Source organism: Caloenas nicobarica, chromosome 1 (assembly GCF_036013445.1).
Source record: "Caloenas nicobarica isolate bCalNic1 chromosome 1, bCalNic1.hap1, whole genome shotgun sequence".
NCBI classification, from domain to species: Eukaryota; Metazoa; Chordata; class Aves; order Columbiformes; family Columbidae; genus Caloenas; species Caloenas nicobarica.
This window is the reverse complement of record NC_088245.1, coordinates 90,571,370-90,595,771: the sequence shown is the minus strand read 5'-3', so window position 1 is coordinate 90,595,771 and position 24,402 is coordinate 90,571,370. Positions and strand designations below refer to the sequence as shown.

At 40.6% G+C, this 24,402-nt stretch overlaps 1 protein-coding gene across 3 annotated transcripts in view; it reads right to left on the bottom strand.

The window, feature by feature from the left end:
• Positions 1–9,092: 9,092 nt before the first annotated feature.
• POU2F1 (POU class 2 homeobox 1) overlaps positions 9,093–24,402 on the bottom strand; it is a 112,360-nt gene continuing 97,050 nt past the window's right edge. For all 3 annotated transcript variants that reach the window (XM_065637784.1, XM_065637803.1, XM_065637793.1), the window contains exons 9-16: positions 22,854–23,027; positions 18,974–19,115; positions 16,694–16,839; positions 15,664–15,843; positions 12,938–13,043; positions 12,171–12,510; positions 11,215–11,303; positions 9,093–10,023 (exon numbers count right to left, since the gene is read on the bottom strand). In XM_065637784.1, the coding sequence (XP_065493856.1) occupies positions 9,713–10,023; positions 11,215–11,303; positions 12,171–12,510; positions 12,938–13,043; positions 15,664–15,843; positions 16,694–16,839; positions 18,974–19,115; positions 22,854–23,027 (1,488 nt within the window). In that variant the 3' untranslated portion in view covers positions 9,093–9,712. The remainder of the gene's footprint in view (positions 10,024–11,214; positions 11,304–12,170; positions 12,511–12,937; positions 13,044–15,663; positions 15,844–16,693; positions 16,840–18,973; positions 19,116–22,853; positions 23,028–24,402) is intronic.

Here is a 24,402-nt window from a genome sequence, read left to right as displayed (position 1 = left end):
TCGCGGGGAGCAGCACTGATCTCCACGTCTTTCTCATTGCGTTTTCCCCTCGGACTCGCTCGGGTGCAGGGAGCACCAGGGTCGCAGAGGCCGACAGAGTGAATGGGGGAAGAACCTAGAGGGTTTGTCTCAACTGCCTTGCTCTCAGGACACTGTCACGGGTGCTCTTGTTCCTAAATTGTTTCTCAAGGGGGTTGTGCGATCTCCGTGATTTGCCCCTTGGCATGCCATTTCCAATATCTTAGGATTTTCTCTTAAGAATTTCAGATTTCTATAGCACCACAACATGCCAGCTTCGTCCGCACACAACGTTATCACATTCAAGGAATAGGGCTTAAGCAGCTGCTGCTGCTACAAAATTCAGCAAAGGCAGTATGAATCCTGAAGTGGGGTCTACAACAGATATGAGAATTTTGGGAGGAAAGGGGAAGCTAACTTGATAAATTAAGTATCTTATGGTTTTATGTAAAGCTCTGCAGGAGAATATTCACCAGCAGACTGACACAGTTTTAAGACAGATCAGCATTTTGGTCTGAGCTACTTGACAATGTCCTGTTTGGTAGAGAGATGAAGTAAGGCAGAGGGGGTATGTTCCAGTTCTGGGGCTGAGCCTCAGCAGCACTAAGGAACGCCAAAGGGTATCACCTTCCCTCGCCTCCCACAAGCTGTTTCATTTCCTTCCTCAGATTTGTTTTCCTTAAAGCACACCTTGTTTTCCACTTCTTTTGTTCCAAGTGCTCTTTTCTTTGAGAAGTCATTTCTTCAATATCCCTATTACTATCTATAAATCTAACTAGCTCTTTGAAAAGTCACACAATATTAATACCACTTTTACATAATGTCAGAACAACAATTCTATTAGTAAAGCTTTCAGTGAAGTTCTGCAACCCGATTCGTGTCCGGAGGAAGAGTAGCTGGACAACCCACCTCTCCCCCTTCCTCCCTCCCTTTCTTCACAAGAGCTCACCAAGTTCACCGATAAAACAACTCAGCCCAATAGCACAATACATGAACATGTACAAGGCTAATTTGGGGAGCAAAGAAGGGAGGCTTCAAGGTCCCCCCCTAAAGAGAAGGACCATAAGCAAAAGCTGTTGAACAGACTCTGACCTTGGACTACACTGCTTCCACATTCGAAGGAAAGAAACAGTTTTTCCCTGACTGTATCCCAACATCAGCCTCAGACCTGCAGCACTGGGCAAGCCCCACACACGGTTTGTCTTCACAGAGCCAAGGCAACTCTATGCAGAAAAGGTGGGAGTACCCACGAGAGACGAGGTCCTTACAGAAGGGACACTGACCCAAAGCTCAACAAAACCCCACGCAGCTCTTCTCCTACCCACTCTGAGAACAGCAGAGCTGACAACTTATCAGTGCCTTTGGTTCCCTACGAGGCCACTGGGAATTCTCTCGCCCCAGTGGAGTCGAGCTCCTTTAGAAAGCCCCCTCTCCCCACCACCACACACAGCCAGGCGCACACGTGTGCGCACACACACCCTCGCACACGCACCCACGCACACCCCTGCCCTCCTCCATCGGCCTTGATGGGAAATGAGAAGGGGGCCTTGGGGTCCAGACGGAGGGGGCTGCAACACCCTCCCAAGGCAACAACCACTCGCTCTTCTGCTACTCCTCCCACTGCAACACCGAGACGTATGCCAGGAGGACAACCCGCTCCCTCGCCAACAACCCCTCAAAGCTCCTCTCCCACGACTATCTCACAGTACGTCGACCCTTTCAGGCAGACCAGCCAGGTGTTAGGAGTAGGTTAGCTTTCACTTCTCAGTTTGGTTTTTTCTTTCATAGTTTTTGGTCTAGACAGGATTAGCATTGCTATTAGAAAAGGAAGTGTTTAAAAAGTTTTCCACCTATTATCAAGCACTACAAGCCCTACATTCAGTAACAAGACAAGGGGGATAAAAGGAACCTGTTTCACTTTTGCTCTCCCAGATAGGTTAAGATGCGACAACCATTCTTCTCCCTCCCTGAAGTCAAGCACAACAGACCCAGTTCAGCTCGGGCACAACTCAACCAACTGACATGGATTTACACCACCCAGGCTGATGCCAACCCAGTACAGCCACCTTCTTTCCCTTGAGCCTCCCAGGTACGCGTTGCCTCATCTTTAGATCCCAGCGAAGGGCAAGGAAAGGCCAAGAGGGAGGGGAGTGTGCGCACACTCGAAAGGACCCTGAACAGCAACCCGATCAGTAACCTGCATGCCACCACGTGCTGTGCTGCAGATTAGACCACAGATAAACCAACCAAACAACAATCCCAAACCCAGGAGCGACAAAATGTTTCCTTTGGCAAGACAGATACAAGGAAAAAAATTCATGAGCAAACATTTTCCTTCTAACACAGTCAACCCCCTTCTCTGCCCCCAACATCCACCCACCCCCACCCAACCCTATAAAGTTGTAACCTATAAACAGGATCTCAAATACATACAGCATAATCATGTTTATCAATCATAATAAACATCAGTTCAACTAAACTCTACAGCTAGAATTATCCACTATTTATAAAGTTTGCTTTTCTCTTCTGATTTTTTCAGTTTAAAACCAGTTCTGCGACAATGCTAAGCTATGCTGAGGTATTTTATGAAGGTGCCAGAAGCCAGCTGCTACCCACAAGTATTGTTCTCAGAGCCGTTTGGTGCTACCTTTTGCTGAGGGAAACAGGAAGGAACGAGGAGGAAGAGGGGAGGAGGAAGGGGGCCCAGATTATTCCAGTTACAGACAGTTCTTAGCAGAGTATCGCAGATGGAGCTAAAAGCAGCCTCAAGACAAAGCCCAGCAGTTGCTTCGGTTTTAGGAATTTGGTCAGAAAAGTAGTACCTGATACGTTCTACATGCTGACCTTATTTGTCTGCTCAACCAAAAGGTGTCTTTTCTCACACAGGTAAACTATTTGTAATTCCAGTGCAATCTTCCTAACACCCTTCTAGCAGTGTCCCATGGGGGTAAAGGCTCAGAGCATTTGCCCACTAAGAGTGTCCTGGGAGAAGTGGCAGACAGATCCAATGAAGACAGATAAGCTGAAAAACTATCAAGTTCTTTTTCATGCATTCCTCTGTGTGCTTGTCTGTGAAGATATGCAAGTAAAGGAATCACTTCTTTTCATCCTTCCAAAAGCACTGAAACGACCTGTGCTGACATACAGGGAACCAGGTACCAAAGATGTGAGCATTTTAAGAAACTGCAAACCATGAGTCAATAACTCTATGACAAAGTTGCCTCTGTCAAAAATCTTTAAAGTATTTTAGGGGTCTCCCCACTGGAAAGAAGAGAGAGACTCATGAGAAGCAACAACAGTGAGGTTTAATGACTGAAAAGGGTAGAACCTCTTGCAAGGTATGTATCTTGAATTCTATATTGCTACAGTATTTTGAAAAGGTGGGAGAAGTAAGAGGTTTGCAAAAATATCAAGGAATTTGAGTTGGCTATGTGAGGACTGACAACCATAAACCCAGTGGGGGGTAGGGGACTGGCTTACTCCTTTGGTAAGTCTCCACCCTAGGCAACAGTCAGGTGTACATCCTACAGGTACACACAGGCCCTGTGGATACACATCACTGAACCATTTCAGGCAGAACAGGAACAGGGAACAGTGATTCTGAATAGTTAACATGGCAATAAACAGATCTACATTTTAAACTTATGGTTTAAACCCAACTATAATTGAAAGTTTGGACCAGATGCATTAATTTTGTCTGTCCCAAAACACTCTAATGACCATGAGAAGCTACCTGTCTAAGATGATTTTGTAAAGCAAATTTTTATCTAAGAAAATATCAATTGATATTTAAGGTAAATCAGATGTTGTTTTAGTTTAGCATCTGTGGTGTGGTTCCAGCTCTAACGGCTCTTCTGCTCCATTTGTAACAAAGAAAAAGCGAATTTCTGTTCTAAAGAGTGTTGCTCTGCAGGAATGTGCACAGACAGAAGGAATTAACACTGCTGCCTCCTTCAGTAACTCAACTGCAGAAACATGTGCTAAGCCAAAGCACACTGCAAGGCTTACAGAGGGGACAAGATTTTCTATTACACAATCACTGGCATGGATGCACATGGAGAATTTTCTCTAACATGTTTTGGTAACAGCTATTCTCTCAACTACTCCCTGAGCAAAACTGGTTATTAAAAAAAAATTAAAAATCTTAAAATGTTTTGGCAAGATACCAAAAGATCAGAAGTATAAAAATTTTGTCTTCATTCAAATGACAACTGTAAAGTATGTAAAATTAAAATAAGCACTAAAAGTAGAGGCAGTGGATTGCTCTTGCTCAAATGAAAAGATACCATACTATGACAGAACATTTTATCTTGTGTGTTAAGATCAGCAGATAGCTTCTTTGCTCAGTGTTGGCATCCCCCTGATTAACCTAAAAGGTGCAAAAATCACAAGCTGTAACTCCAAATACATCAGGAGCAATACTATTTCCACTGAAAGTCTCTTTGTCAGCCTGTTCATTTAAAGATAAGATTCAAACTTGAAGCCTCCATGTCCTAAAAGGTCTCTAATTTGAGCCACCAGAAGATGTGTCTTCCTTTTCATGTTCGGGCATTTTAGTTTTGTCTGAAAAGACCACCTCACTAGCACTCAAAAAAAAATTTCTGAGCAAGAGAAGTAGCACATTCCTACATGAAGACCCACCTGACTTTCAAGCATGTTCTATGAAGAAATTTTTTACAATGAGGGTGCTGAAACACTGGCAGATGTTGTCCAGAGAGGTGTTAGATGCCCCATCACTGGAGACATTCCAGGCCAGGCTGGACGGGGCTCTGAGCAACCTGATCTAGTTGCAGATGTCCCTGCTCATTGCAGGGGGTTGGACTAGATGACCTCCAAGGGCTCCTTCCATCCCAAAGTATTCTAAGATTCTACGTTCTCCTTGCTGGTTCAGCCAAGCACAAGTTTCCCATTCATGGTGAAGTGACTTTTTCAAACCAATTTAACTTGTGTTTCAACAACTATTTATTGAAGCAGAGGATCTTCAGAAGTAGCAGAGCAACAATGTGTCATCACGAGTCACCCAAAGAATAACAAAAAAAAAAAAGAACTGAAGTCACGCTAGCCTTGTGGGCTAAAAAAAAGAAAAAAAAAAAAAGAGACGCTCTTAAAAATCAGGTACTTGTGCACGTAACAAGCATGGTACCACCCCAGCAACCTTCTGAGTGCATGCACATAGACATCATCTCAGAACGACATGATAAAAATGTACTTAGACTAACACATGCTGCACAGTAACTCAGAAACAAAATAAATCCTCTTAAGGAGATTTAAATAGACTGATGTGACTCTTGTAAGCAGCCATATCTATTTGCACTTTCTGTGAGCTGTTCATGAATCATTCTACAGTGACTGTGGAGAGTATGTTCTGAGGAGATCAACTGTGCTGAAGCCAAACTGGAATACATTCTTTGAACATCAGAAAAAATTTCATCACCAGCCTGCAACATCTCAACCTGAAACCATTTCCTAAATTGTTCTTGACCTTCGGGGCATATCTGTATTTGTGTCTCTGTAAATCTCTCACTTTCTGAGTTCACTGTCCTTGGCTGTAATGAGAGCTTTTCACCTTCTCTTTTCCTGCATATGTCCTTTGGCATGCTTGCAACTATGCAAAGCAACCCACACATCTTTAAATACAGAGACATGGAGCTCTGAAAAAGAGATGCTACTATCCTTTTCTAACGCGCTATGAAATTCCTTCTAGTCCTGGCTCACAAATCAATATAGGAGCAAATGTGCCAGCACACAGCTAAAAGGCTGTCTAGAAATGAGCATTCGCACAGAAAATCTTCCCTTAAAAAGTACAGTAAGGATTAAAGACTGTGAGCACAGAACAGAAAATCATCTCCCTTCAACATATGAACCCACTGATACTCGAATCAGAATGTAACTTTGCATCACTGGAGGAAAACGGCAAATTTGTTTGCTAGATAAATGCCCTGGGTCTGTCAGCAAGTTTGCGACAATGCATGTTCCAGTGTCTACTGGGACAACAATTCTCCATTTGCAACACTCATCAAGTCAGACCACAGTATTTACTAGGTTTGTATACAATTGTTATTGTCTCTTTTCAGATGCATAATTCTCTGCTGCAAGCATAATTATGATTTAAAAAATGAACTTGTGCTAAATTCTAGTACATGATCTCATATCCCTTTCATGGTCTGAAGGAGCGTATGTGCTCTAACTAGGCAGACGTACAATCACTGCCAATCTGATTTCTGTCTTTCACCTAAACACTGGGGGTAGCCAGCATCCATGAGACAAACGCTGCCAGGGATGAAAAGCAGGCTCCAGGAGCGACGGTCAGTCATCGGGATGTTTTAGGACAATGAATCACAGCACGCTGGTGGTGGACACCATGGGATACTTGCTGTTTGGGTATTATGTCAGCTCCAGCAAGGAAAACCAAGTCCTTTCTAGATATACGGCTACTCTGAGCTTCCAGTTTCTCTAAGAAAAAGACTTGCTAAGAAATTCCCTGGAATCTGGGCCCCAGAGAGGGTGATGGGATACAGAGGAGGAGGGTAAAGGGGTATAAGGTGCTCACACCAAAGCCATGTGACCAATGCAAAGGTAGTCAGGAAAAAAAGCAGATTTTTTTTTTTATAATAAATAAACCATCCAAGCTGCATTAGTGTTCCAGATATGTACTCAACAAGACCCTCTCCCAACCACAAACCAGCAAGAATGGGACATGACAACTCATCCAGACAGCTAATGGCACAGTCTCTTTGAACTGTGGAGAGAGGATTTTCTGCTGATTTAAGGCCCACCTTTCTTTGTGTTTCCTAGATATATGCAAGGACCACGTCCTCCGACCCCGCCACAAAACCCTTAGAGAATAGAGGATACACCAGAGAAAAGACCGGTTGAACCTCCACTTTAACAAAAAAAACCTTCCTGATAAATTGTATTTTTGCACAGGCATAAGATTAAGCAGGAACTTAGAGTTAGGAATGAACACTATAGCTGCATCCATCCTGTTACTTCACCGAACACAAGCCCCAGGGACTTGCATTCCTTTGGTAGAAACTGTGGTCTGTGCCACGGCCTCCAGACCAGCATAGTGGGCACCTGCATCTCCTCTTCCACTTCTTCCCTATCTCCCTGAAGCTCACCCAGCTATACCTTTTGCTGCTCTGAAGCTATTACTGCGGGCCATTTCCATTTCTGCAGTATTATTCATAGCCCTAAAAGTCTCCTGCACAGCCTGAAGTCATAGAGACACATCAAAAATACTTAGACTTATCCATACTGGTGGGATGAGGGTGGGACCTGTTGGATTAACAACCCCCTGACATTGCCATTCTATTTACACATCAAATAAAACAAATTAAAATCAAGTCAAGAGTCTGCCCCAAGGATAACACAAATTACCAACCAACCAAAAAAAAAAAAAGATTAAAAACAAGCAGCAACTTTTATATAAAATTAATAAAAACAAAAGACAAATGAAAAAGAAATTGTCAGTAGCATCTATCGCCTCTCTGCATCTGAACTGCACTTATACAAACTAGTCCATTAGTACAGCAGCTTGCTAGAAATTGACTTTGGTTCAAGCTTAGTTTTAAAAAAATAAAACATAAAAAAATCAAAAACACATCAGAAACGGTGGACGGACATTTGTTAGTTTCCCTGCTTGCAGTTCACTAGTTTCGAAGTTTTAGGGATAATTGGTTTAAATATTCAGTAAAACAGGAAGGTGGAGCGTTAGAGATGAACAGAGTAAAACCATGACGGTGGGGGGAGTGATAAGGGGTTCTGCCACTTGAGTGCAAACACAAATCCCACATGCTCGTGTCACAAACCAAAGCACATGTAGGGTTTAAAGTTGCTGCCTTCTGGATCTTGGAAGAGAAGCTCCAGGATCCCCCTGAATCATCAACAAAATGAACATAGCTGCATCAGCTCATCATTTTAGGACACTCCAGTGACAAAAGAAAATGGGGTGGGGGAAAGGGACTCTTCTAATACCCTCACTAGCTAAAAGTAATTTAGTTTTATGCAATGGCAGAAACCTTTAAATCCATCAAGAACGGAAAGTTCAAAGTGAACTGCATTGCAGCGATCCAGTCTTCTCTTCTTAAAAATCTTTTTTTTGGTTCAGATACTAGATTGTATATTTAAGAATATACAGATCTAACTTCTGTACAGTTCGTTACTCTTCCTCATCCACGTAAATATCCTTTGCTACATGGATCAGAGTCAACCTTGAAAAGACGGTTACAGTGGCAGGCAAGCCCTGGAGCTCTGGTCAGAGACGCTTATTGCCGTTTTTAGATATCTAGCAGCATCACAGCTCAGAGACTACACGAGATCACCCAGCTATGTGCAAAACTCCAGAGTTAGCTCTATTGCATTGGCATAAATGATGGTAACTTCTGCTCTCTTAACTGTGCGCTTCTGTGTTTTGCAGCCAGAAGCACTTTAAAGTTTTTCTAAATACAATGCTGGAAGCATTAAAATTAACAGAAAAGGAATATTGCTATGAATAGGGATAATCTGACCTTTTGAAACCCTGTACCAATTCGCCTGGTGGGAATATGGGACTATAAATGCTGCTTTACATACTGCCAATTAGTTTGCGTAACTTTGACATTTTAAAAACATGTGTATGGTCTTAGCAAAATCCATTTAACAGAAGAACCATCGGTATGTCACACAATCTGGACTCAAGAGGTCAAATCCCACTCTCTGAAGTAAAAAGGAACCACACACATGAAAGCTAAGAGCAGAATTTGGCCATTTCCTCTAAATAATTGAGAGAAGGATAACTGCAGTTCAGAACAAATTCCTACCTCTGCTTAAAGAGCATAGACCAGCCTGAAAGTTTGCACACAATGATCTCTACTACCACACTGAGCTTCCTGCACAAATGATGAACATAAATTCTTCTGACCCCTGCAAGTAACCATTAGACAAATTCAAGGATGAGGAAACTGTTCAGAACGTTCCCAGAAGATTAGGACAGAAAGTCTATTTGTGCTCCATTCTTCCTCTCCACCCTCCCGCCCTCCCCCCGTGGTGTGGAAGCTCGCTGAAAATAATCCAGGAGCAAAAGACAAATGCGTCCAAACTATATATATAAAAATAATAATAATAATAATAATCATAATAATAATAGAGATACACCAGTAATACAGGCCTGCCTAAATTGTACCAGTTAAGAAAGGAACCCCCAACATGATTGATACGATTATAAACACCTTGTATGACATAATGGCCTGTACAACAGACCTATAAAATGATAATTAAAAAAGAAGGATATTTTGACCAAAAAGAAAGAAGAAATCCCCTTCCTATGTTTGAACTGATAACCCACCTTAACTTGTCATTGTGACTGCTGGAAATGATAAGTAGTCCTTTCACTTTTTTTGAGTTTTTTTGTTTTGGTGTTTTTTTTGTTTTTTTTGTTTTGTTTTGTTTTTTTTTTTACATTTTTGGTTAGAAAGTTCTCCGATCCATGAAGCGATCCTGAAAAGACAGTGTTTATTATAAAATTAGGCAAATGTCTGTCCCAGCTTTAAATCCTTCCTGTTTCGCTTTTGTTTTTTTTCTATTTTTCCTTCTCTCCCTTGTCCCCAGCAACATGGTGAGAGGATGCCCATCACATTTTCAGTTTATAAACCCCGCTGGCAGCCAATCCCACCGCACAGTGAAACAGGCTGCTGGCAGCACAGCTCAGCCCAGCTCACTGTGCCTTGGAGGCAGTAGTGGTGGTGGACGTGGCCCCGCTCGCAGAGGCCACCGTGAGGAGAGAGTTCTGGATGGACTCAGCTGAGGTGGAGGTGGCGTGAAGGCTGGCGACAGGTCCAGAGGCCCCTGCGGAGGCTGCAGCTGCAGAGACCAAGCTAACCGGGTTGCTGGTGAGCAGAGAAAGGTTCTGAGGGTTCAGGAACAGAGGGGCAGTTACGATGTTAGGAGTACCTCCAGCATTGGCAAACACCAAGTTTCCAGTTGCATCCAGTGATGTTATTGGAAGAGAGCCACCAGATGCAAGAGCTAAAAAAAGGGAAAATTGAGCAGGGAGGAGAGAACATTAGCAATAATCAATAATGCAAAATGTGCCTAAAAGCAACCTGTCTCTGCACTTCTCTTTCTCTGATATGCATGCTCTCTACTCCACTAATGACAGTCATCTCACAAGTTGTTTTTAAAAAAACCCAACTCTTTATGAAGGGTGGACAAGACCTTGCAGATACTAAAATGCCTCTGTTGTCTGCTCCTAAACTAATTCCACCACGTCTTTTCAGATCTTTAAGGGCAATATTGGTCTTTGTCTCCTGCCACAGAGAATCTGTACTGGAGAGGGTTGAGACGAGTGTTCACACGAAATGACAGCTATCACAAGATGAAGAAGGTCATTTAACCTTGAATATAACATTTTAAATGTTGACGTATTACCACTGCTACAACTTACTGTCACCGGTCTAGAGGGTTCAGTCTGCCTTAGATTTTGATCTCCTAAATTTATTTGTGACACTTGATGAAATGGTTCTTTCCTGTACCCTGGAAACAAGATTTGTTAAGCTAGTTTAGAGTGTATTTGAATACATAGGTTAGCTAGCTCTTTAGGCACTTGCATTATTTCATTTTTACAGATGACAAACTATGAACTGAGAAAAACTCTTGCTAAAGTCAGTGGAAACTTGTGGCTGCACGGCACTTCCAAAATAAATCTTTACTCCTCTGAATAAGGATTTATGGATTTAAAGTTCTACATAAGGACTTTAGGAGGTAGACTGTTGTGTAGTTTTTTAAAATACATATGTATACAAGAATTCATGATCAAGTCTTGTTTTGGAACTATCCTCCTGAAGACCTCAAAACAGCACAACTCTGCTCAAGCTTATGCTAGAAGAGCTATGAAAATCAAATCTCTAACCTGCTGGAAATATATGCCAAGAGGGGGAGGAAAACAAAATTTATTCCAGATCACATTTGAGATCTTAGATCTTAGATCCTGTAAATTTCTATCAGATCACATTTTTAATCTCCTTTCTGAAGCTGTACCTGCTTTAAACTCTGTGATACATTAAAAAATGTATTTGTGCATTTAAATTTTGTAAAACCTTTACTCTTATAACACTTATGGCCAGTGCTGAGGAGTCAGTGTGCTTTTTTGGTACAGAAAATCAAAGCATGTAAGCTCAAGTTGTATGACAGAAATGCATTAAAAGGAACACTACTGACCTTGAATAGTTGCCAGTGTACTGTTGCTCATCAGGGCCGGGCTGAGAGCACCACCTAATGTCCCTGGATTGAGACTGAGTAAGGCACCTCTGCAGGAAGCAAGATTGTGGAAGAAGAAAAAAAGGGAAGGAGTGTTACTTTTAAGAAAAGGTTGCCACTGTTCAGAAGTATACCACCATATTAAAAAAAACAACCAACCAAACACAAAAAAACAAAACAAAGGGGATGTGAAGAGGGGGGAAAGACCACTGATTAAGGGTTAATTTCAGTTTATTTCCATTTTCCCTTCATGCTACTCTGAGTAGACATTGCCATTCAGCTGTGTGGTTAGTAACATGCCTGAAATACAGGCACTGTAACTACATGACTTGTATTGACTGTTGCTGTAAAATATTTTTGTAATGTATTTTGGGGAAACTCACTCGTTAGAGAGATATCATCATCTCCCCAATTCAGATAAGAAAGATGTAAATGAAGAGGAATTGAAGCAATGAAGAGTCACCTCTCAGAGCAACATTTTCGAATCTAAAATTTCAACAATACATCATCATCCATCTTTTACAGCTTCTTGCTCATGATGGAGAAATGAATACAGATGTGTGAAGTGTGTCTAGGCTAGCTCTCAATTTTACAATTACTAGAACAGATTCTATGATTCATGGGTAAGTTGCAGATCTTAAGTCAAGCTCTGCAGTGGGATGGATGACATGAAATCACAACATTGTTGCAGCACAGTTTTTTCATCTGTTAAATGAAAACATTTCCATACATAGATGGAAATGGTCAATCATCATCTACAAGTAAACCTTCAAAATCTGAGATAAATGATACAAGAATCACAAAGTGAGCTACCAGAAAATAGTGATACATAAAAGCCCACACGATTTATCCCAAGAATTATTCTCCTTCCCTCTTCTGTCACCTCACCTAAAAGGGTGTGCAAAATCCATCCTTACCCAGCTGCAAACTGCGAGGATGCCATCAAGCCTGGGTTTAGTCCTGCTGCAGCAGCCATGGCAGCAAGACTTGCATTTGCAGGCAATTGTGCAGCTCCTTGTAATGCGGCTGCTGCTGCCGTTTGCAACCCTGATGCCGTTACCATCACCTGGCTGGTCCCAATTGGGGAGGACAAGGGAGCGGAGGTTGTCTGTGTTGTGCTGGTCTCACTGGCACTGGATGCCTCTGAAGCTGAGGCAGAAGGGGAAGGACTCAGGGAGGGTGATGTCACTGCTGAAGAAGCTGGAGGTGCTGTTGAAATCACTGTTGCCGTGTTGTTAGAGGTGGTTTCTGTTGTGCCTACAAGATTGATTCTGGTTAGATCAGTACAAAATACAGATAGAATGAACAAGAAACCACGACCCACCTGAACTGAACTGCACATCCAACTGAAAGGGAGACAAATACACATTTCTGTAGGACCAAGAAGTGCTAAGTGTCCAAATGAGAAGTTCAGACTACAATGAAATGATAATTCCCAACAAGAGGTTGAGGAGCTCTAGAAGCTAGCGATGGAATATATTTCATTTCAGCATCGCCTGTGATTTTATCCCCAGAAAAGTCAACTGGATGGTCACAAAGACTGAAATTTCATATCGGAGTAACAAGGAACAATGACAAGAATGCCCTGGGATACCAGTGTGACCAATATTGAACGATCTTTTGAAGAGTTTAAAACGGGAAAATGGTAGAAGTTAATGTGGGGGCAAGGGAAATCAGCCCTTACCTGTGACTGGCAGACTAGTTACAGCAGGACTGGTCAGAGGGAGCACAGGATTGACAGTCAGAGTTGTAGCTGCACTGCTAGTCACAAGGCTTGGCGTGGTTGCCACCTGGAGGTCAAAAGAGAATACAGCTGTTCAACTGTTAAGACACAAAGAGTTCTTAATAGCTACTAGACTTGGATTTCTTTCTTCGCATTCTCAGCTGAGGAAGTTACCAGGAAAAACACTGCATATAAACTAACTGTGTTGCAATTCCACTACTTTAGCATTCAGTACACCAACAAAAGTACCTTCTCTAGTTACCAGCAATATCTTTATTCTTAATCATTCAGTATTTGAAGGGAGATATCCCCATTACATCTATGCTGTCTCAGGACTACAAGTTAGCCCTCCCTCTCTGCCACCCCCCAAAGACAGCATCTTGTTTTAATAAAGTTACTCTTACAGAAAGAGTTACAAAATATATTATTTCTGCATGGGTGTTTTTCTTGTTTAAAAATCTCTCCAGCTCCAAATCTTTTTCTCTGATAAAATTATTTAAATGCCCCAGCATTACCAGAGGTATTTAGGGTAATGTGTTTACATGAATAAACAGAATAGCATTTCACTTCTACTATCCAACCTACAAGCTCTACTTTGATAAGTTTCCTTGTGCCAGAGGAAGGATCTCTGAATTTTAAAATATTCAAATGACATTAGCTAATTTTACTTGTCAACAGCTTATTACGAGAAAGCTACAATAAACTGAAGACATTACAGATAAAACACACCAAAGATTTAAGGCCGGAGGAGCTAGCTTATGACGAAAAATGAAATATAAGGAGAGAAAGGACTTTCTATGGACAAGAAATGGTGTCCAACAGTAATATTTGGAGGCTGTTATACATCAACGAGAGAAAGAAATTCTTTAGAATTGCCCAGGAGAATGCAGCCAAGGATATAGGCTAAGACCTTCCTTCTTTCCCCTCTCTTACCTTACATTTATTATCAGAGAAATCTCTCTCATGCTGCATATCCTCTTACAGGAAGTCAAAAGCTTCATGTATTTTAAAAAAGACTGGGGCAACTGGGACAGATCTAAAAGCTTTCTGCCCATCTCAAATAGTGTATGAAATAAAGAGCTAGACAGCACACTTCCCACTAATGCAGCCCAGACATTGTATCTATCACCTGTCCACCAAACGGGTAAGGCCAAGGTCACAATCCATATTTCAGGGCAGTGAATGGCCTAGAATTAATACGGCTAACGCTGTGGTTACAAGGACTGACTTCAGCCCATGCAAAAGTAGGCTGCCATCAAAAGGAGCATCCCCCTCCCATCCTGCTTCAGAGCCCTAGCAATTGTACAGCCAGGCTACAAGTGAGATTGGTTATCTAGCCATACTGAAAATTCATCATTGTTCTTCACACGGTTAATTTCAGTCAAACTAGTAAACTAAGCCAAATCATCCTATGGACACAATCTCCAGAGCTGACACAAGGAATCAACGAAGCACACAGCTAGTGAAGGCTGGGGGTAGCAGGACTGGAACATCCATTTGAGTGGTAGCACAGTCTTAAGAGAAGCTTAAAATGATTGGAAATGCTTAGTGAAACATCACTGAAAAAATGGAGACTGTGGTTAGCACCTCAATTTTTAAAATACAATGGTAGTTTTTAATAAAAGGGAAACTTATGTAGGAAAGCTTTCTTCAGTTGCAGTCTGAGTAAACTTGCACAGTTACTAGAACACACTATCATAAATCTCACTATGTTCTGCTTTGGTAGCAAGGCGTGCAACCTTGCTTTCCAGTTGGTGGAGGGGGAAGCCTAAGAACATTTAACACATGCCTTTCCCTGAAACAAAAGGTTGCATGCACACATCCTGAGACAAGGATGACGGGAAAGAATGACATGTCATCAAAATTAATGATTTAACGAAGTACTGGAAGATATTAGCTACTACAGTGATGAGGGTGGAATAAGTACTACAAAAGGACAGCTACAGGCTACATAAATTCCACCACATTCCTATTAGCATAGCTACTATGAAATCTAATAGCTACTGTTTCTATTTGTGTAAACAGACCTCCATGGACATTGGTAGCAAAGGAGTTGAAGGAACCTTGATGCATATGTTTTGTTACTCTTATTTTCATGAAGTTTGTGTTTACCTGAGGCAAATACAAGTGTGGGAAATTATTACATGAGTATTAGCTAAATTGTTCCTTTGTTCCATGTCTTTTTTTAATATAAATCATTCCTGAGTAAAAGTGACAACAACAGTATCATTGGATTTGTGTGACTTCAGTCTCCAAATGATACTGCTGTTCATTTACTCATTAGAACAAACAAAATAAGAGGGAAGGGGTAGAGCTGTTAAGCATTTTTTAATTTTACGAAAGAAGTTTGGGCAAGAGAGAAAGTCCAGATACAAACTGGAGTTACTATCTGGAATATTTTCAAAGCAATAACTCCAACTGCAAATTCGCTAGTTATAATATTTACTCATGAGCTGATTAAATAAAACACCCAAACTGAAGGCCCAACTACTGCCTGGTTTGTAAGTATTATCTCGCTTATATAGTATGCAAGTAGGATATTAGGATATTTAAAACATCAGTAGAATATAACTCTGTGAGAACAAGTCTGCTGGACAGAGATGGTGCAGCATATGCAACTTCTACAGTGAGCACAGTAGAACTGTCTCTTCCAGTGATCTTTGTCAACACAGTTTCTTGATTCTTACCAGTGAGGTTGGGCAAGGGAAAATTGCTTTGATGGGCGAGCTGCTGGTTCCACCACTGCTGGGTGGGTTGATCCTTTTCTCCTTCTGGCGCCGGTTACAGAACCAAACGCGGATCACCTCCTTCTCCATGTTCAGCTGGTCAGCTATCATGGTGATCTCATCCGAGGTAGGCTTTTGGTTCTGAGAAAAGGAAACAGCACTTGAAAAGCTGTGAAATTATTTTCTGAAGTTTTACATTATAGCTGCTTCTTCACTAGGCAGAAATCTGGATGGGATATTTATATGCAGAATCTGGTCAGTGGTACAGTAGAGATAGACCATAATAGGTACTTCTGCCCTCCATTTTCCTAGTTTTGGGAACATTTCTACAAATAGTAAGTTGTGTTCCTCAGAGACGGGTGACGAAGACTAAGCTCACATGCTTCAAGACAAGGGATCTGATTGTGAGTTAATGCTTCAAGGAATTTTAGACCTCGATAAGGAAATCCTTCTTTCAGCATCTCTCAAAAAGGTATAGGAGAGATTAACTATAGCAGTAGTGAAATTACTTCCAAGTTGTCTAGAGCCATAGTGAAAGACAGGTAGATTGAATAGGCTACTTATAGTGGCTATCTGCTCATACAGCTGCTCAAAGTGCCTAACAAGAGTAACATAAGGCCAGCTACGAACTTCACACCATGTATGTTTAGACTATCACCTCATTTATCCATTCTCAGAAAGGGTCATCTCTTTTTCTTCTTTTTGATGTATAGAATGTCAAGCTTAGATCTACAGCTCAGTGTCGTGGAATGCAAAATCACAAGCTCAGCAAACTACAAGAACCAATGAGGTTTTTTGAGGGGTTTTGTGTTGGTTTTGGTTTTGTTTTTTTTTTTTTAAGTGGTGTTGACATGCAGTTATTGGCATTCAACTTGTTTAGTACAAGCACTTTCCTAAATAGCACAGTAATGGGTTCACTCCAACAGATATGATTGTTAAGCAAAGTTTCTTCATTTATTTACAGGCTGAGCAGAGTAACAGGGTCACTGACCTCCAGGAAACTCTTCTCTAAGGCCACACGTATGTTGGTCTCTATGCTGGTGCGTTTCTTCCTCCTACGGTTCAAGCCTTCAATCCCCAGCCCTGGAGAATTCAGGGCACTTGGGCTGGAGAGAGTTGAATCAGATGAGAGGTTTTCTGAAAAAAGAAAGTAACGCAAATCAGGAGATTTTACTTGAATGCAGTGCAGTCTAATGCGAGTATTCTTCACCTGTGCATGGTATATTAAAACCCACTCTGTATCTATTCCAGATCTGTAGAGATGGCTGAAGATCACATGTATTAATCCTTGTACTTTTAAGTTACAACCTACAGTTGAAACTTAAAAGCTACAAATAAGCGCAGAGGGCGCTCCCTGCTCCAGTATGCTACCACGGTATCCCTTTCATAATACTGATACAAAGTTGCTGTCTCCCTGATCTCACTCCACCCCACACTTATTCACTGCAAGTCAGTTATAAAGAAAAAATCCGAGCAGCCTAAAATTTCTTTTACCCACTCTGCAATATACTAGAGGATGGGAAGTTTATAGCCTCCTTCAGAGTGTTCAACCTCTTCTCTTGGGACACCATAGCAGATACTCAGTGCCATGCAGTTCTACAAAGCTAGCAGCTCCCCCTCCTTAGCTTCAACAGGTCTCTAAGTGTCAACCTCTAATCCTGTCTTTTTGGCTCCACAGAAGAGCAAAGAGGGGACGTGCTTGACCCCACTTTGTAGCAGAAAGTACAAAATAACCAACAGGCAGGTTTCAGTAGGGAATTGAAACAAAATTATTAATTATGGCTGGAGATCCCTCACTGAACTGGGATTTGTGGGTGATAAGCATGTGTCAAAGTTCACAACGCCTAAGACCATTCTTAGGCTCAAATGGGAAAGTACCTTCAGCTCGTCATTTTCTAGGGTTTTTTTGTTTGTTTTTTTCAGTAACGGTTCAGTAATGTGCTGAAATTCCTCTCCATCCTGAAAACCCCACAGAACAAGGCGAGTTCTGTAACAATAAATTCTCCAACACTCCAATGTGATGTAATGGAAGGGATCATCAGTATGCTTCTCCTGCCTGTTTTACCTAAAAGTAGCTGAATGGCCTTTAAAATCATCTGAATCTTTCTTCCAAAGATTTTCATGAAACTGAATCAGAGCCAAAGACAATGGCTTCCAGCAGGCTGTGAAGGATCCTGACACAGTTTACAGTCCTTAACTTTACAGATCCAAGTATTTCTTCAGGCTAGCAACAAAAGCAAACTACGACATTCCTTGCAGCACTGGACTCATCCAGTGTTGCTGAAAGATTTGGGGACCACTGGCCTGTGGACTAGAACACTCACTGTGAAGATCTTTATGTTTTCTATCACAAATATAGATTACCTAAAGATAATCCCTGTCAGCACAACAGAATGACACTTCCTTGTTTCAATGCAGGACAAATTTTCAACACTGCATCCCATTACTTTCAACATTTCAGAGAATACTGTAGGTGTCAGCACAAAGCTCTCTTCATTTTGGTAAAAACAGGAACACCCCGTCCCTGCCATCTGTTTAACAGATCCATCAGTTTCATACTGTTTAGAGTTGTATACTTGGAAGCAAAAAAACTGTCTAACAGCACTCTAAGCACTTTCTACCCTAACACCTAGCACCACTATCCAAACTCTTTTTCCTGTTGGGGAAAAAAACAAAAACCACCCAAACCGACCAAAAAAAGAACACTACCAACGTTGGCATCATGAATAACTTATCTCCTGGAAAAAATAATTCTGGAAGGAAAAAGCAAAATCTAACCCAGAAAAAACTCTTCCTATGGGGAGAAAAGAGAGTGTTTATAAGGACTCTTGGAGACAGATGAAAAGAATGCACACAGGGGTGTGGGAGGAGATTAATGCAATAAGCTCTGCCTACTGAAACAAACAACCATGCAAGCCTGTCTCTACTACACATCTGAAAAAGAAAGCTAGAAGAGGATTAGAAGTTATATGCATTAACATACGTGAAGGAAGAAAACCATGACACATATTGTACCTCACCCCATGCAATTATTCAGCTGGCTGCAGAACACAATTCTAAAAGTTCGTATTGGAATAATTTCGGATGTGTATGGGCATGCGAAAAGGGAAGTATGGACACTTATTCCTACACCCTTTTTTTATTCCATGGACAGTAACAAAGATTGGTGGCTTCATAAAACCATAAGGGCACAAACGAAGCAGTTTTTCAGGGTTCTTCAGAATCCTATTGATTTTGGTAGGCTGGTGAAGAAATACACAGACTCGTTCACCTGCATCATTGAGCCACTTTTCCAGAAGTGGCTTTAACTTGCACATGTTCTTAAAGCTGAGGTTCAAGGCTTCAAAGCGAGAGATGGTAGTTTGGCTGAAGTCATTTCCATAGAGTTTGCCCATAGCGAGCCCAACATCACCCTGGACAAAGAAAGAGAAAAAAGGGATTCACTAACATAGGCACTTCCAACGCAAGGAATCCTGTCACATTCTTGTGTTCTCCTAGTGACTTCACTGCTGCGTGGGGTTTCAGTTTCAGTTAAACTTGCTTGGTGCTATCAAGATTCACGCTAAAGCAAATAATCATAAAGAAATGTCAAACCTCAGTCAGTTTAACCATGTAACTCTTTCCAGAAAATCTCTGATGCTTTGTCGTCTTAGCATTATAATTGAGCAGAACATTCCACTTAACATTAACTTGCAATTTTTTCTTAGTTCTTTAAAATAAGTAAAGGCCGAGCTCTCTTTAGGAGCAGATTTGAGTATCTGCATATTTCACATCAAAGGAGAAAAGTTCAAATAAACAGAAACGCAGTGAATTCATGTTCTTCAGTTAGCAGAAAAACACTCCTGAAAGTAAGTCTACAAACATATATCACATTTAAACAGATGCAAAAACATTCTTATCTGAACTTTTAGTATCTTCTCAGGTTCAAACCAAACTTCTCCCCACAGATACACATTTCAAAGGGGGAAAGAAGTTGAACCATTTCAAATAATGATTAACTGTAGTCTTTCACTACCACTACCTATCTGCCAAAAAGCTATCCAGGAGATTTACAGACAGATGATCATCTCTTTACATCTGTCACTGCTTTTCAAACTCAGTTTTAGCTAGCTACCAGACATTCTACTTATCCTAATATTTTTTATATAAAAATATATACATACACACACATCTCTATCTAGTTTATACTTGGAAAGTCTGCTTTAAAAAACAACAACAACAACAAATCAATCCATTCTTGATTGTTGCCATTAAAAACACCATAATGTTTTCTTGTTTTGTTTTAAAGCTGGAAGGTGCTGCTCTTTGAAAAAATGTAACTATTTTTTAAGTCTGTTATTTGGTCTAAAGTAATTTAATTTAGATTTTTGTTTTTTAACACAAAAGTAGTATGAAAAGTCTAGAAGAAGAGACTGCAAAGCTTGAGCATAGTTAGTGGAGTTTAATTGTAAGCAAGTTAGTTGGACGGCATGTAAAGTTTGCTGTCTTTCTTTTTAGGTCAGATCCACAACCACAGCTTGATATAAGGATACTAACGGCATGCAGAGTGGCCACATCCAAGCGAGGAAAAAAACAAGCTTTAGTAAGCTTAGCAAATTGTGCAGGCTGTGTAAAGAACACAATTTCCTTTCTAGAAGAGGACCAGAACAATTGGTTTGTACACCCCCCAATCAGAGGAAACATGTGGGAACTTACATTTATACCTCTACCCATATGCCAGGATTCTGTGCATTTTAAAACTCATAAATCATTCCAAGAGAGGTAACACGGATGCTCTACTGGGTTTATGAAGAAGAAAATCTGGCTATGTAGATCATTTTAGAGATAAATTGATTTATGTCTTGGCAGGAAAGAGTTATGAAATTCGCTCCAGTCCTCCAACTAAATTTAATTCTGGTATTTATGCTGTTCTTACTAACATTTGCCATCTGATTCAAAATGAATAGTAAACCATTTCTTTGTCAATAGTTTTCAAGCCAAAAGGTGGCAGCATTTCAGCTATAGGCAAAGGAATTTACATATTGGGGTGAGAATTTTATAAATTGGGATGGGCCACTGAAAGGATAGCTGGAACAGAGAATAAAGGCACTGTAACACATCTGATCTACTCTGCACGTTGAATGAAGCTCCAGTACTGAACTGAAACTGATTATAAGGTACATCATTGTTGGGTGTACTGGTTTGTTAGGAAGCTTTACCTTTTCCAGAGTAAAAATAACATTGTCTAAAATACTGGCTCACGTAGCTTGAATCTGTACTGACCAATTAGTCACATACCTGCCATAATGCTAAGATGCGGTATACTCATTGTGTCAAACATGTCAAAGACGGAAATATTTTTAATGAAAACAATTAAACAAAAGTATGTAAATCCCTCACCCACTTTTCATGGTGGAGAAGAGGCAGAACTGCTGAAATTCAAAACCTGTTACATTGCTCACAAGACAGAATGCAATAAGAGATTAGTTTGCAATGCAAACTAAATATTTCAATCATATTTGAAAAGCAGAGGTAGTGTGAGTCTGAAAAAGCTTACAGTACCACTGGAAATATATTTCTTTTATCCTCTGAGAGGCAGTCTGTTTATCCAACTATAGGAAACCAAAGTAACAGGGGGCTCTAATTAGCATCCAATTATGCAATTAGGTAGAAGTTATTAGAACTGCCTAATTATACACATACAAACTCAGAGTAGGATAGGAATGAACAACTGCAATTTTATCACTTTCTCAAGATTCCCCTTTTTTAAGCTCAAAAGCAAATACTGAAATGTAAGCCCGAGCAGCTGTATTCATTTTTCCTCACCACGAAAATTCACAACAGGGTCAATACAGAAGGGTTAACCCATAACTTTAAAAGGCTACTTGAGCCTTTATAATCATCCCACAGTAGGGCAGATTAAACACAATATCAAAGATCTACATGAACCTCCTCAGACAGGCTATAGGGAAGCTATTGTATTTTGCTCTATTCTGTTCTGCTCTATTCGAGCTTTTGTGTCTATCACTTGTATTTCTGTGCCTCCCTCTAGCGGAAAGAAGGGAGGGAAGGAGGCACACAGGCTAGCAAAATGCACTTCATTTTACTAAGAACTCCCTGTTCTTGGGTTGTAACTAAGATGCTGCCAGAAACTTTCATTATGAATCCTGATTTTTCAAACATTTATGACTTTGCCAGAAAAATAAATCTGAATTCAGCACATACTTTCAGCTAGAGTAGATTTACATATTCAGGGGGGACAACAACGACACCAAATTACATATGCTAGATTGACTGCTCTGAGCTCAGACTTTTAAATACCTACTTTGATTTTTGTCTGCTATTTCTTCTAGCAAAAACACGTCTAAGCTTACCACAGACTCCTGACAAAACTAATTGTTTACCTGGACAGATATTTTAATTTTCTGGGGAAAAAAAAAAAAATGATGCTAATAAGAAAGGATTCTTAGATCCAAGCAGCATTTCCCTTCAGCAGAATAATGGAACATATAAATTCCCTTTGTACTTTTAATTTTACTCCTCATTCAGCCATTTTCGCTATGTTCAAGACTATTTTTCTTCAGCTCTATGGGTATTTCTGAGCTTTTAAGCAAACCAAAACAAATCATAGCTCCGGTTCACCTCTGTAAGGAAAGAACTTCAAAGCAACAGTCCTTTCAGGTTTTGTTTAGGAACCTTAGCAAAAGCATTAAATACAGAAATCATTGATGTTTAATAGGAAAATACGCTTGAGAGATAAAAACCCTTTGACATCCAAAGCAGCTCCACGGTTGTGACATACTTCTTAAACGCATAGAGCAGTTAATTGTGCTGTATGATTTTTAGAACTTTGTACTTCTGAAGGCAGCTTTAAAGTGCCTTGTCCCATTCATTTTCCACCCTACAGAATGAATAGTGCACATGCAATGACATCTGGAGCTGGTAAATGCACGTACCTGCTGGGAAAATGGCTATGCTTTAAAACTAACAGGGAAGTAACATGGATGTATAGCTTTTTCTGTTATTTCTTAGAAATCCCCTACATAAAGGCCAGAGCATAACCCTATTTAAGAAGGTTCTCCTAGGAGAAGGTGGAATCGTAGTCTCCCTCCAGACTTGAAAGATGAGACCTCAGATTCCACACTGGCAGGCACTGAGGTACACAGTCTCACCTGAGTGAATCCAAGTTTGATCCGTCTTTGTTTGAAAGTCTTGGCAAACTGCTCAAGCTCCTCAAGGTCACTGGGCTCCTCCAAGCTGGGAGTGTCTATTCGCTTTGGTGTTGACTGGCTCTGTGGAAGTGGCTGAATGGGGGTCGCTGCTATTGTGCGTGTTGGGGTTGCTGGCTATTAAGATAGAGAGCAAGGAAAAGATGAAAATCAGACTTAAAAGAATAATCAGCAAAAATCAAATTCAGAAAAGGTACGTGAGGTTTCTGTGAGAAAGATCAATGAATTTGACATTTCCAGCAATCTGAAAGTTCCTTCAATTTATTTACATTCCTCTCAAGAATAAGCAATCACAATCCAGAAAACTGTATTAGTATGACAGCCTTTTAAAGCTCTGTCAGAACCAATTAAAGAAAAGAGATGTTTAATGCAACAGATAACCAACAACTTTTGTTTGCTACAGAAGCTGCTCAAAGGAAGGCTGAACACTCTTACTTGGTATAGTTCTATCATTTACAGACAGCTTGGCATTCATCACCTTTTAATAATTTTAAAATTGAATTTACTGCTTGTGTGAGGTGGCAGGTTGTCATCAGCCCAAAAGATTCAAGTCTCCTATTTAATCTTGGAACAGTGAGCACGTACAGGGGCAGAAAACATGGCAAATTGCCTCTAATGCCATCTCTTTTGACTGACTCAACTCTTCCAGTAAGAAAAAAATAGATCACTCTTTGTTGATACTTGCAACAGGGAGAATGAATGTACTGGTGATTTGAGAAATTAAGCAAAGGCAATGTACAGAAAATAATCCCTTTTAGGTGACAATTTTCCTCTATATAAAAGGCTAATTTTCCAGTCCAGACAAGGTTCACTGTTCCTGAACACTGGCATACCAGAGCATTTTGCTACACAGCAATAATAAGAACCTGAAAAAATCTAAGCACCAAGGAAAATAGTCACAGGTGAACAAAATATATTAAGATCTGGTATTGCACTGTTCAGGCTTTATGCACAACAGGAACATCGGAAGCATGTTTTGAGTGTATAACTCCACCTTCTTACATGCCATAGATGAACGCAGACGCAGAGACAAACTGTCTACTCTAGTTAAATTCTATTCAGTTCAGCTGAGGCTCTTAAGTAAAGGTGACTTCATGATTGTATGTCCTATGGCCAGTTCTGAAATGATGGACTCCTTCAGGGCAAATAAGAACAGCCTCAAGTCTGTGCAACGTTACAGTACTATGCAAAGTCTATGCAAAGGTCCAGAAACAGCTGTTCAAAAGCAAAGGGCCTCCATATAGCTGGGTCTTTACATAGCTACTTATGTTTTCTCCTGGATTAGTGAAGTATTTCGCGGCACAGAGCAGATGGTAGAAGGAGGTCAGATCTATAATTCCATTACGTGAGAAATAACATGATCATACATGATCTTTCTAGGATTGCAGATATACGTGTCACACTATAAAGGTTTTTAATATTTTAAAATTTATATTAAACATAGTGAGTAATCGTTGCAATACATCTTTACTGACTTTACCCCTTTTATATA